The 14009-nt window shown below is 33.4% G+C and overlaps 1 protein-coding gene across 1 annotated transcript; it reads right to left on the bottom strand.

Annotated features, from left to right (window-relative positions):
• Positions 1–220: 220 nt before the first annotated feature.
• LOC121392166 (phytanoyl-CoA dioxygenase, peroxisomal-like) lies at positions 221–2013 on the bottom strand (the record flags this gene model as incomplete). Its single annotated transcript, XM_041523513.1, is given in 8 exon segments — positions 221–355; positions 734–790; positions 792–878; positions 930–1030; positions 1033–1077; positions 1312–1536; positions 1539–1602; positions 1867–2013. Coding segments are annotated over 7 exon segments (696 nt in total), but the record flags the coding sequence as incomplete, so codon positions are not given.
• Positions 2014–14009: the final 11996 nt, after the last annotated feature.

The raw sequence follows: 14009 nt of genomic DNA, 5'->3' as shown, positions 1-14009 counted from the left end.
TGAAAGTGTCACTGTATCACTGTAGACTGGTTCATATGCCTCATAAGTATTTGCCTTGCTTGACATGGAAGTCATGAAATTTTATATAACAAGAATGTTGGCTATAATCTTTTGTAAGATATTATAAAAACATGTTTACTTTAAAGATTACTACCATTAAAAATTGGAACAAAAGAGATATGTTGTATAGACTTAATCACCAATTTTTTCAATACTTAACCTGGTAAGTGATTCCTACATCTGGACCAAGTTTCTTCTTAGCAAGTTCCTCTGCTTCTTTGGTTATATTTTCTTGTGTTGTACCTTGCGTATCAATATAGTGACAATGAGAACTAGCATAATGGCAGGAAATAGCCTATAAAATAAAACAAAACATTTTATTATCTGTGATATGAAATAATACAAATAGAAAGATTTTCTCCTCATTGACAGGACAACTTTGTCATACTTACAATAATTGTTACTTAGTAACCCTACAATATAAAGACTAAGAGAATCTAAGCTTATATTGCCGAGCCTAAGACCTAAGCTTATATTGCTGAGACTAAGACCTAAGCTTGGACGGAGACTAAGACCTAAGCTGGACGGAGACTAAGACCTAAGCTTGGATTATGGAGACTAACATCTAACCTTGGATTACTGAGATTAAGATGTAAGCTTGGATTACTGAGCTAGACTAAGGCCTAAGCTTAGATTGCAAAGTCATTATAATGATTCTCATTTCAGACCTTACGAAATCCTTTGTTCTGTTCATTCCAGAACCATGAATGAGTATGGGATGAAAGAAGACCAGTATCACCTGCTTCCATTTCCAAATGAATCCGTTTAGCTGAAGGATCAAAGTCAATGATACCATGGTACATCTTATTGACTCCACCCTATGTTTTAAATGGAACCTGCACCTTACGAAACAAGCAACCATGACTTACATCCCATTTTGGATACTCATGTCGAAGTAATTCTCCTGTATGAGTTCCTGGCACAACAACCAAGCATCCATTAAGACGGTGAACTTTTTCCATAGCTGTCCTGAGCAAACAATTCGATCAGCTGGTCGGAAAGGAAAGTAATGAAGGTCTGAGGGAGAGATGAGGTCATAGTATTGTGTTAGGAGAAGATCTATCTGGGTTACAATTGTTTCAATAAAGTCTGTTACTTTGTTTTCATGGTCTCAAGTTGTATTGAAAACACAAAAGCATTATCTATCAAAGATCAGTTTTAATGAACTATTAGAAACTAGGTATTTAGTAATGATCATTATAAATCCACAAATCCTTGTCTTGTGCTCTAATTCTTAGGTATCAAACTGACCTTGATGTAGTGGATGTCTGCTTGTCTTAGAGCCAGAATCTGGTGGTTTATTAATAAGCATTGTATGCATTGCCATAATATCAGGACCAGTAATGCATTCTACATAAGGCAATATCTCAGGCTGTGAACAGTACTCAGCTAGAACAGGATCAACTAAAAAAAGATTTGAAAGTAATATAATTGATTCATTACTATCTACCAGATAATCTTGTATTTTTGTGATAGCTTGTCATCAGGATTAAATTCTTTCTTAGATATAGCAACATCTTTCATGATAGTCAGACCGGGTACCTGCATGTGTACAAGCGACAATATCATATGACTATCATGTGACAAAATATATGATGATGACTATGTAATGAATCAAGACTAGCTATTTAATGGAGAATTTTAATGGACACTAACTACTAAATCTAAATTTGTTGTTGGTCTTTTTGACAGAATAGCTATGCTGATAAATGAATAGTAAACGACATTTTAAGAGGACTAATCACATGACATAATGTGACAGTATTAAGTAAACAAGTCTTATATTATGACATTGTATTGTCATACTTTAACATCGCCACAGCAAATCTTTCTAAAACGTTCATGATATATTTCTAGTTGCTCTTGTGGAATTAACCGGCGGATGATCAAGAAACCATTGTCTTCATAAAATTGTCTTTGTGACGAGGTCAGGAAAGTATTGTTAAGAGTGTACCTAAAATTTGACTGCTGTAAAGACGATAATTAGTAACATGTATAACTCTCTCTCTGAACTACCTTCTGTCTGACTAGTAGGGCTGAGGCTGACGCTAGGATCATGATGGTGACCTCTGAGATGTCCTAAAAGTGTCTCTAGTCTTCTCTGTGATGCGTCTGCAGCCATAATCTCACCCCTAAAAAAAAGTAGGTGTGGCTAATATAACTGGAGCGTCTTCCTACCTATAAAATAAACTCTATTACGGTGCTATGTGATTTAAGTAGGTATTCTTCAACTTGAAGTATTGACTAGAACTAGTGAGAATTTCTGTTAAATCAACAACTAGTCATCATTCTGTATAATTACCTTAAATGATATTGAATTATTGTCTCGTATTTGATGTACTGGTCAACCCGCATATAGAAATAGAGTATGCATTAGTAAAAAGAATCAAATAAACTATAACAACATTAATGTTTATGTGTTTAAAGCAGGCAAAATTTAGCTAATAAAACAGTTCAGTTAACAACACGTTACTGTAGCAACTATGACAACCACAACAATAGCGATGATTAAAATTGCAAAACCCACAATTCCACCAACTATTGCACCAATAGCTACAGAGAGTGAAAGAAAGAACATATGATTTTTATAATGATTATAATAAATTAACTTTATGATGCTGGGGTTTTGAAACACTGGTTTATCAATTTAAATTAATGTAGTACAATTACTGCAGAGGCACAAAGGAAGGAGGCTCTGACATATGGGTATGTATTCAGGCACCTATTAACTTGTAAACTTTACAAATAAATCATTTTAGGATTTACTAGTCACTGATTTCAACTGATGCTGTAAGTGTTTTTTTCCTCTTAAATTGAAAATGCATTTTTATGTAGTAAATACCTGATCCAGAGAGGGAGGGGCTATCAGTATCATCAACAACAATTTTGTCTCACAAGAATCACCATGTAGCACACGGTTACAGGTACATACATCAGGTCATTACATGTTCCATTAACACATCCCATTGAACAAATACCAGTGTCACATATTGATCCTGTCCATCGGTTGGCACAAAAACAGGTGTTAGGACGAATACAAGCACCATTGACACATGCTGAGAGAACAGATTGCTACTGTGCAGTCACTTCCATTCCATCCAGCATTGCAGGTACATACATTTGGAGTATGACAAACACCATTATCTCTATTACAGATATTATCAGGACAATTAGGAACATTACAGGTATCTCCAGACCACCCACTTTGGCATGTACAGTCACCAGGACTGTTACAGTCTCCATTGACACATGGTGGAGAACACACTGCTTGTGTACAAGTTTGACCACTCCAAACCAGTCCTACATGTACAAGTGTTAGGTGTTGTACAAAAACCATAAGTTAGACGCAACCAGCTCGACATTTCACTATGTAAATGAAATAACAACATTATAATTGTGGTTCAAATTTTGAGCTACAAAGTATAAGTTTCTGAGCATATGTGTACTTACTACAAATCTATAGTTCATTAAACTTTACACATACTAACAATAAATGACATTAAACTTTTAACCAAATTGGAAAGCTGTCTAACCTGGATGAATAATCTCCCTTTATCACCAATCAGAAAGAGCCACTTTCCTGGCACATCAACATTTGATTGCATCAAGGAAATACTTGGATATTGCTGCTGTATTAGAGCCTGTTTGAGTCCATGTAAGATCCACAGGATTTTAATTGCACTGAGGCATATCCATTCCCATTTATAGCCCATTCTGTATATTATAATAATAGTACACCAGTGATCGATTACCTCCATGGCTTATACTAAACTGAACAACATCTTTCTGTAAGAAATGAAACAACCATCTTCATAACTGTGCATGAGATAATGTTAGAACAAAACAATATACTTACCATTATAACTCCTGCTGAAGAGTCCAGATCACTGCTCAGATTCCATGTAACAACTATCAGAGTATTTGGCTCAAAAAGCAGGCTCTCTGGGATAATTAGCAGAATAATCTCCTTTAACTCGATTTTTTAATATAAGATCAATGTTAGCACGTCTATAGAAGACCTCGTGTGTATCAATATCACCAGAAAAAAATAACTGAAAACACTTTGAAAACTAGAGAAGGTGTTGGGCAGAAGGAGATAGAGATGCTTCTCCTGCAATAGAGACCTAGCAAAAATCACAAGTACCACTAAGTAATATAACAAAGATACTGACTTTTAGTAATCTCACTGCACCACAACCTAGTCCAATATCAGGGGAAAAACTAAGAGTTGCTTCAGTACTTGTAACTTTTATATCAGAAGCTACTTGGCCATTTGGAAAGAAGTTAGTAGTAGGAAATGACAGAACAAATTTTAGTAGACAGCACTGCAGAAGTAGACTCTTACAAAACATAGTGGCAGAGAAGACAAAAAACCCACTTTACTGTGTGTACTGAACTCACAAGTATGCAGTGTTACTTCAATAGGTAAAATGAAGCCTACACAAGTAAGGAATGCATGCAATTATATTAATTTTGCTACACATGCAGATACATCCTACTACCCACTGACACTTGTCGAGTGCTAATTGAATTACTTGTCTGATAAATGATTGTTTATGTAGTTAATTGAATTGATACATTGCGAAGTACATATATAGTACATACCAGTAGTGAATTGTTATATTTACCACTATGCCTAATGGTATAGTGGTAGATATGTCACTCACAATTAATTTTAAAGGCATGTATGTTGATGTTAACTATAATGGTGGGTTGAAAATTTGATTCAGTTTGCTTCTTCTGTTAGCTGGACTAAAATAAACACTAATTCTTTAAGTATAATACACTAATAACTACCAGGTCAAATTGTGCAAGTGATAACTGGATTCTAAAACCAGTTAGTCTTTAATAGTATCATTAATCCAATTCAAATCCTCAATTCCATTAAGTTTATGTTAATATATCAAATATATTGTGCTATGTATATTACAATAACAATAAAATTGACAATGTGTTTAAAATAATTTTACGGTTATTTACTTTGTTTATGATACTATTATAAGTTAGTGTTCTCATATTATAAATATTCCAGTCATGTAATTTTTCTCTACATTACAAAAAGGAATACTTGTAGCACTCATGTTATAAATCTACTGAATAATAAAAATAATGTTCTTTCCAAAATGAGGAAAAGTATACCAGCAGAGAGTAATAGAGAAACCAATATCACTTGTTAATAAGTGTTGTGAAAAACTAAAAGTAGAAATAGATTGTAATGGTCTACTAACTAATCTACAATGTTACCTTAATAAAAACATTTATGATGTCTTTAGTATTGAGCTGAAATTCTATTCCCTATATAAACAATACATGTATAGACAATGAACTAATAATTAGAGATTAACATTGTTAAAAACTGTCTTTTCCATGAAAGAAACTACTCTTTAGTATGTGATATTGTGTCAGTAGATTTCCTATCAAACAAACCTGCCATGAGAAATTTGTTATAAGTAACAAAACAGAGCTGTGACAAAATATCCACTCCCTCTGAGATACAACAGTGTTTTATTGTATGATATTTGTCTTAAATAATTCAGTATTTTACTATATAGTTTATATATATATATATATACATCACTTTATTAGATGTAAGCATCAGGTATTGTTACTGTGAGGGAGTGTACGGTTAGCATAGTGTCAGTTTGTTGTTATCATAATAATACTCATGTTAGCTTTGAAAGAAATTACCATGATAGTATTTGTGAATAGGAAGTTATATTGGTTAATGATTTTAACAATGTATTTCTTGTTGAACTTATATCAAATATTGGAAAGAGTAAATCTAAACATAATTAGTATGACAAATGCTACAGTTTAAACTTACAATTCCACAGAACTAGTTAGAGACTTGACTATAAAAAAAAGCAAATTCTAATGACATTGATTAATTGAGGTCTTACCTGCAAACCTGCAAAGATTGAAGAAGACGTACTTTCCACAGTCAGTAACTGTAAAGTTCGATCTCTCACACCACAACTAACTATATTCCTAATTAAACAAAATTATTCATAGTTTAATTAACTATTGTATTATTATATAGCATACCAAGTGTTATATAAACTAGAACATTCAAGAATGGTCATCAGTTGTAACTGTACTGAATTACAATTAGTGTTCTGTGTATTGTACTTACTACTGAGTTAGTAGAACCTTAATTTAGATGATGTTGTCTTGAGAATATCCTATAATGACAGATGTCACTAATAGTTTATATTATACATACCTTATGACCACAACAGTGTGGATGGCTTTAAAAACATAGTGGATGTCCCACATAGAATTGCATTGCAGATGCATCTTTCGAAGTATCATCCATTCATCTATATATCAATCTATTATCATATCTGTGTGAGAGAATATGTGTGTATGAGAGAGAGAGAGACCACTAGATCACACATTTGCATTTTAATACCTTTATGCAGTAGGTTTCTCCCTTGAGATCAACTCTCTTGAGATCAATTCCTTTAGATCAATCCCATGAGATAACTCCATAAATAATTATCGGGAGCATTATTCACTTAAGTTCAATTTCTTTGAGCAATTAATATAACTTATCAAAACCTAGTCATAGCATCACAAGTAAGTACAAAAAGCAATCTGTTTCAAATATAATCATCACACTTGCCTATTATAAGTTTGTATGACTAAATTATTGAAACACATAGAGGTTGAAAAGCCTTTTGTTATAAAGACTACATATACATACAAAGATATGAGATGAGTTTCTGGTGATGGTGAAGTTTAAATGGTATAGTAAACATTGTATTAATAGTTCACTTACTATTGCTATGTTAATATTAATTAATTTGTAGTTGTTAGCACCTACAGTTGATCTCCTGGGAATTGATCTTGTGTATGGAATACAAACTACAACAAAAATAGGCGTCCAATTCATGATTATTGTGTATTTTAAAATTCGCGATTTTACTGGAAATTCATGATATCATAATTCACGATTTTATGAGAATTCTCGATTATTGCAATTTGCGAATTCACGATTTTTATAGTGAACTTGCAATTCTCAATGAAAATCGCCTATTTCTTAGTAAAATCATGAAATTTGAATATGCAATATCGTGAATTTACCGGTAGAATCTTGGAATTTTGAATATGTAACAATTGTGAATTGAATATATAATAATCGTGAATCGCCTATTTTTGTCATAGTTTGTATTCCATACTCATGGCACTGAGTCATATCACAACTGTAACTAACTAAGCCTCTGCTAGCTATATTGATGCATACAAATATTAAACCATAATATATAATTGATAATAGAAAAAAAATGACTAATCTTTCAATAGTAATAAAGCTGACTAGTAATATAAAGCTAATAGATTTTCAGATCTATGTTTATAGACTTTAGTCCAAGTTATATTGTGGACCAAACACTTACTGTGTGTAGTAATGGGAGGAGGAGCTAACCAAATGAAAGTAATATAGAGATGAATGTATTGACAAAGAAAACTTTGAGCAATAACTACTTTTTGTACAGCTATCTAAACATTTCAATTTAGAATATTGTCAGTACTTTATCTACATTACTTAAAATCACATATAATAACTAAACATACAGAGTGCTAGAAATAACTAACTAGGACTATTTGTGACCTGATTTGCAAAAAGGGACCACTTCTGTCAAAACATATGTGACTGATTTGTGAAAAAATCACCTGTTCAAACATATCAAAAAACAGTTTGTATACATACAGTTGTTATATATGATAACTATTCTATAGGTATGCAAACTGTGTTAGTATTTTTAACATTGTTTTTTTATCACAAATCAGGTCACAAATGTTTTGAAGACAGAAGTGGTCCTTTTTTGCAAATCAGGTCACATTTTATAGGAGCAATACTAACTAATACTAACTAAAAGTAAACAACATTAAACTAAACAATCTACTTACGTTTATTAACTTGTCCTGATGTTACTCTGGTCATTGTCAAATTTCCAGTAGCAACTATCAAAGTAGTTGGATCAAAAAGCAGGCTCCCTGGGATAATTAGCAGAATAATCTCCTTTAATTTTTTAATGTAGAATCAATTTGATAATGTCTATAGATATGTCCCTCATACATATATCACCAGAACTAACTGAAAACACTTTGAAAAAATAAAAAAAGGTTGTTGACTAATAAATGCTTCCCTGCAATAGAAACCTAAGAAAAATCAAAAGTACCATTACAAATATAAAGATACTAACTTTTATTGATCTCACTGCATCATAACCTAGTCCAATATCAGTGGTAATCATTTCAGTACTTGTAACTTTTGTATCAGAAACTATGTAGCCATTTGGAAAGAAGTTTTGGTGGTAATTGACAGAACAAATTTTTAGTAGACAGTATTGCAGATTACACGTGTTCAGACAACACGTCACTGTGTGAGTTTATATATCTTCATTAATTTTAATAAACTAAAGGTAATACTAATAACTGATAATAATGAAAAACCAATTCAATTTGTTATCATAAAGACATCAGGATGTAAATTTCTCTACAATATAAAAAGGAGTACTTAGAGCACTCATGTTATAAGTCTAAATAACAAGAAAATAAATCTCTTACCAAAATAAGTTACACGAGAAGAGAACAATGTTTATACATACAAGTATTATGTTATTGAGTACTAGAAGGGACAAGAGATTGTAATGGATCTTGATCAAACTGGAATTGTCATCTTCTTGTGATTCTTGTCTAGGAAGGATAGTGTCTGCTCTGTATGTAGAGAGAATAATTGTTTATAAGTACCTCATATCCAAACTAGTCAGGAATGTGTTACTGAGCATGAGGCTACTTTTCAGTGGAAGTCAATTGTTAATGAGTACCAATCTTGTTTTCAAGAATAACTATATTACCTTGATAAAATGTCAACATTTTTTTCAATCTCTTAGCATTTAAACTTGACATTATTCCCCTACAGAAACAAAATGACAACAGTGTTACAGCACATGTACAGCAAAGGATAACAAACATATTAATAGTCACAAATAAATCACAATATGAATATTACAATATTAACTTACATTCCTGTTTCAGTGAACTCATTAGATAATTTAATATCATCACCTCTTCCCTCGGAGTCAACCGACTCAGATGAGACACTAGGTTGACTATAAAGATGAGTAAATTCTAATGACAATGGAAACTATTGGAAAAATGGGGCCTTACCTACGAAGTCTAACAAGAATGACTTGCAACTTGCTACAGAGGTCAGCTCTCTCTAGAGACTGTCCTCATGTCCTCATTAACTGTGGTTGTTGAACTGTAACAGAACCAAGTAATAGTTTTTAAAAAAACACCACTACTGTATAATGGTATTTAAATTATGGAATATTCTGTATACACATATCTTTAAGTTGTGGTTGTTAGGTGTAGTAAATAAGAGTAGATATATAGTAATGAGTTATGTTGGTATGTATTGTGTATATGTGTGTCACAAACTAACAACACAATATTGGGACTAGTAAAATATCATCTGTGTGAGTGATGTGTTGAAAGCTGTTCTCACACCTGTAATAACCAGATGTCACTGATAGCTTATACTGTTTTGAGGCATACCCCCGTTATGGACCACCAATGACCATATATCTTTCGGGATGGCTTCAACTGATCTAAGAAAGTTTGAAATGGATCAGACATACAGAATTACATCAATGTATGGTATCATAATGAGACAGTCCAAATTTGGACCTAGTCCTAATGGGATACAGTCTAAACTCTCAAACCACATCGTTTAACACTTAACGTTTAGAGTAAGAACCAATATTAAAATATGTTAACTTTGCTGCCTCATTGGCCTTCATACACATCTCTGGTCCAAATGATTATACCTCCATCTACCAATCCACCCATTAATTCAACCATCCATTGTGATCTAATTTATCCATTAATGTACCAACTCATTCCTCCTACATTAAATATATATCCATACATCATTACATCTGTCCATTCTTACTTTTGAACATTCTTCCTCAGAATATCTAGTCTCTCATTACAAGACTTGATGGAGTAGTAACACTCCTCAATTAAGATATGTATCAAGAAAGTTACTAGACATGTTTTGATCAAAAACTAACATAATTGCATTTATAAACACTCTATTAAGTCGATCTGGTTTATGATGTTTTCAGGGGGGGCAATTATGGGTAAGCTAAGGAAAGTAGATCAGGGACATTCTTGAATGTGATGATTTATTTCTCTTTCCATTTAATAATATCAAGAGCTTTCTGTACAACTGCAGATAGAGAGAGAGAGAGAGGAGAGAGGAGAGAGAGAGAGAGAGAGGAGAGAGAGGAGGAGAGAGAGAGTACAAATTATGACTAATTCAACCTACATACCATTTCGTATTAAAATCCTCAAAGTGTTGTCTACTACTTAAATTGTCTTTCTATCAACACTTCAGTTGTAGTAAGAAATCTTGTAAACATCTTGTTTAAACGAAGCATCTCTTCTAAATTCCTGACACATTTAGAAAGATATACAGTATATATCAAGTGTGGCAGCTACCTGAATATGTTAATTGCAGAGTCATCAAGGATTGACTCCAAGACAAGTGACAACGAGACATAGCCGAGCAGGTAGTTGTTTGCACTACAGTAAAAACACATTTAAAAATACTGAATAAAACTTTCTCCAAACAACACACTTTTTAGCTTGCTCTTCCAGTTTCACAATGTCAGTAGCGTGTCTAAATGAACACAATTATCATTTGATTGTCATCATAGTTCATGTGACTATCATGTGACCTAATCTTTATGACTGACCTTTTCTTCATAATTCAGCTACATCAGTACTTGCTGACATTTAGTTGATCACTTGTCCTGTTGTCATGAGATCCTTTAACTCTTTATTCAAGTGGCTCAATTAAAAGTCTATCTTAAAATAGATATAGTTTGTTAAAGACAAGTCAATGTCTTACAGTATAGCTTTGTGTCCAACATGGAGCCTTTCGAAATGCCTCCATTGCTCTCCTCAAATGACAATAAGCATGACCAAAGTGAGGCTGTCGATCCTAAGGCATGAGTTAAAATTTATTTCTTTTCCATTTAAATTTACTCACATCTTTGTGTCAGATTATCTCACAGGTAGCAACTGTAAACAATAATAAATATTTATAATTAAAAGGTTCAAAGGTCAATTCAAGGACATTCTTACTAAGAGTTGAACAACAGAGGGTATAACTTGTTCTACTAATTTAAAAGAGGGCTCTTGATCTTTGCTGAACAGATAGAGAATGCTAGAATTAGCCTTCTGTGTGGTGTGTGTGGATGTGTGTGTGTGTGTGTTGAGAGAGAAGAGAGAGAGAAGATGAGAGTATGTGTGTGGCTTTAAAGACGCCTGGTACAGCCTCAGCTATTCATCTATAATTTTATTCATTATAGTGGGTGTGATTATATCATAAATAAATTTTTTAGCTTAATTTTTGAGTTGATTTATGAATACCTATAGAACAATATGTTCCTCCTTAAATAAAAGTTTGAAGCAGTGTCCCTATGGTTCTTTGAAGTGCTGCAGATGGCCCAAAAACTTCATGCACCATCATATATGCCATGGAAAATTGACAAATGTCTCATGAATATTAATCAGATGGTAAAGTATTTTGGGGACACTCCATTGCCATTCAGTGGCCATATTACTATAAGAACTGCTTCGTATGCCCCAGTGTGTGTGTGTGCATGTGTACCTATATATATATAATATATATATCTATATATATATATATATATATATATTATATATAATATATATATATAGTAATGCTCTTTACCCATTTAACACAGTGTCTAGTTGTGATCTGCATTATTTTGGGGGTCCAAGAGCTTCCATCTTCAGTTATCAAGTACTGATATTATAGCCTGGTTGATGTAACGATTCATTCAAGTGAAGGACAAACTAGAGAGAGAGAGAGAGAGATGGACATTAGACAGTGAAAATAAGAGCATTCCTTTACCAATCTGATTTTTTTTCATTTCGTATGACAATATGGACCTTAGACATACTACAATGTTCAGTACCTAGATTATAACCAAAAATACATTTAAAAATTAGTACAAGTTACTAAATATATAACACAATCTACCTTAGTATGCAAAACAGACTCCATTTGTAAAAGACAAGGTGCTTCACCAGAAGAGACATCATCGACTGACCATCCTCTGTTTTCCTGGATTGTATTGAAGAGCAACTTGAAGCCATTTTGTTGGTGCTTTAGAAAAGACACTGAAAATAAAGTTAACAAAAGAGTATCTCCCTATAATAAACTAGTTAATTACTTGATAATTGATGAGGTTGAGAAAGACAGTTAAAGTGTGTTAAAGGACTTAAAGATATGTGATACATCATCCTTAGGTTGTAGTACTTGCAGGACCAATCCTATGAGAACATTATGACATAGTAGGATGGTAAAAACTTACATCAGATGCATCCATGTGTGTGTGTGGTGTGTGTGGATGCGGTGTTAGTGTGTGCATGTGCCTTGATAATAATATACTGCTATGAATATATAAAATGGACAATACACGTACCATTCAAAAGAGTCGTTTTAGATCTGTGAAGAAATGTGGTCTGATTACCTGTTACTAATTCAAATGCTACAACACCAAAACTCCAAAAAATCAACCTAAAATAACAAAAGTATGTTACCAATAAGAAAGCCACACCCATTAGACTAAGATTACAGCAGTTACTTAGTTCATTAAGTTAGTAAAATGTACCAAGATTTATAGCTTGTTTCTACAATATAGAAATAGTCTGGATGGCTTATTAGTACTTTTCAATCTCCTGAGCTATAAATCTCGACATTTCATTGGGTCAGTTTACTACAAGTATGGTAGAGAGTGTTCTGTAAGTGGCCAACTTACCGTACTACCATGACGACCCGCATTGATAATTTCAGGGAGCCTATCAATAATAATAACAATAATAATAAGTTAGGTCATTATCAGTAGATTAGATGGAATTTAACTTACAATTAAAGGTGGAGTGCCAACCAGAGACTCTGCTTTACCCTTGAAAAATCATAACTTTTAGCAATAACCAAAAGTCAGTGAGTTATAGCGACAACACTATAAAGATAATAGGTAGAGCGTAACCTAAGTATGACAGATGCTAATAATTGTAATATAGAGAGTACTCGCTAGCTTAGCTTTCTGAGTCCATGTTTTGTATGAGTAAATGCTCTGGTTTACGAGCTCCATGAATAATAATGGGTTACTGTGAAGACCTCTAATGCCACAATCTTGCGTGTTACGTGAGAGAAGAGAAAACAAAAGTAAACCTCAGATTCAAGTCAGCATCACATTACTGATATCATAAAAAACTCGTGCAAGCTTGGTCCCCTAATCAAGTCCACAACATTTTCGTTCCAGGCACCGCAAATACACCCTAATGTTTACAAAACTGACAATAAATTATATCAGACAGCTTACATCGTTCGTAAGGTCTCGCGCCTTCACAGTACTCCATCCAGACGGCATAACAGTGTAGTAGGTGGATTATAGTAACATGTCCTAACAAAACAGTCAGAAGTTATAATTCTTATAATCCTTTGTAAATGTCCATCTAGATCATCTCGTTGTATTTGCTCCTCAAAGGGGTCCATCAGTCCATTTGAACACCCATTGATCCATCCATCATCCCCTCTACCATCGGCACTCATCCCCTCTGGAGCAGCACCTATGGTTGAAAAAGTGCTGTAATAAGGATTGGGCATAGTAGGTTCCCACATGATCTGTAGATCCTCAGTGGTTATCAAACGCATTGTTATGTCTTTTCACGTTCACATGGTTGTAAATCACGCAATGCATCTGTCCTCATCTCTTTAAGAGCTATCTCTCTCACCAGTTTTCTAGGCTGGCACAAAAGTAAATAATATAGATCTACCATTTAAACTAGCTTAGGGTGGGTACTCACTGATTTTGGATGGGGCAGAAAGGGGGGACATA

Source organism: Gigantopelta aegis, unplaced genomic scaffold, assembly GCF_016097555.1.
Source record: "Gigantopelta aegis isolate Gae_Host unplaced genomic scaffold, Gae_host_genome ctg3438_pilon_pilon, whole genome shotgun sequence".
In the NCBI taxonomy this organism is placed as follows: Eukaryota; Metazoa; Mollusca; class Gastropoda; order Neomphalida; family Peltospiridae; genus Gigantopelta; species Gigantopelta aegis.
Note: the sequence above shows the minus strand (reverse complement) of the source record. Positions and strands in the feature narration are given on the sequence as shown.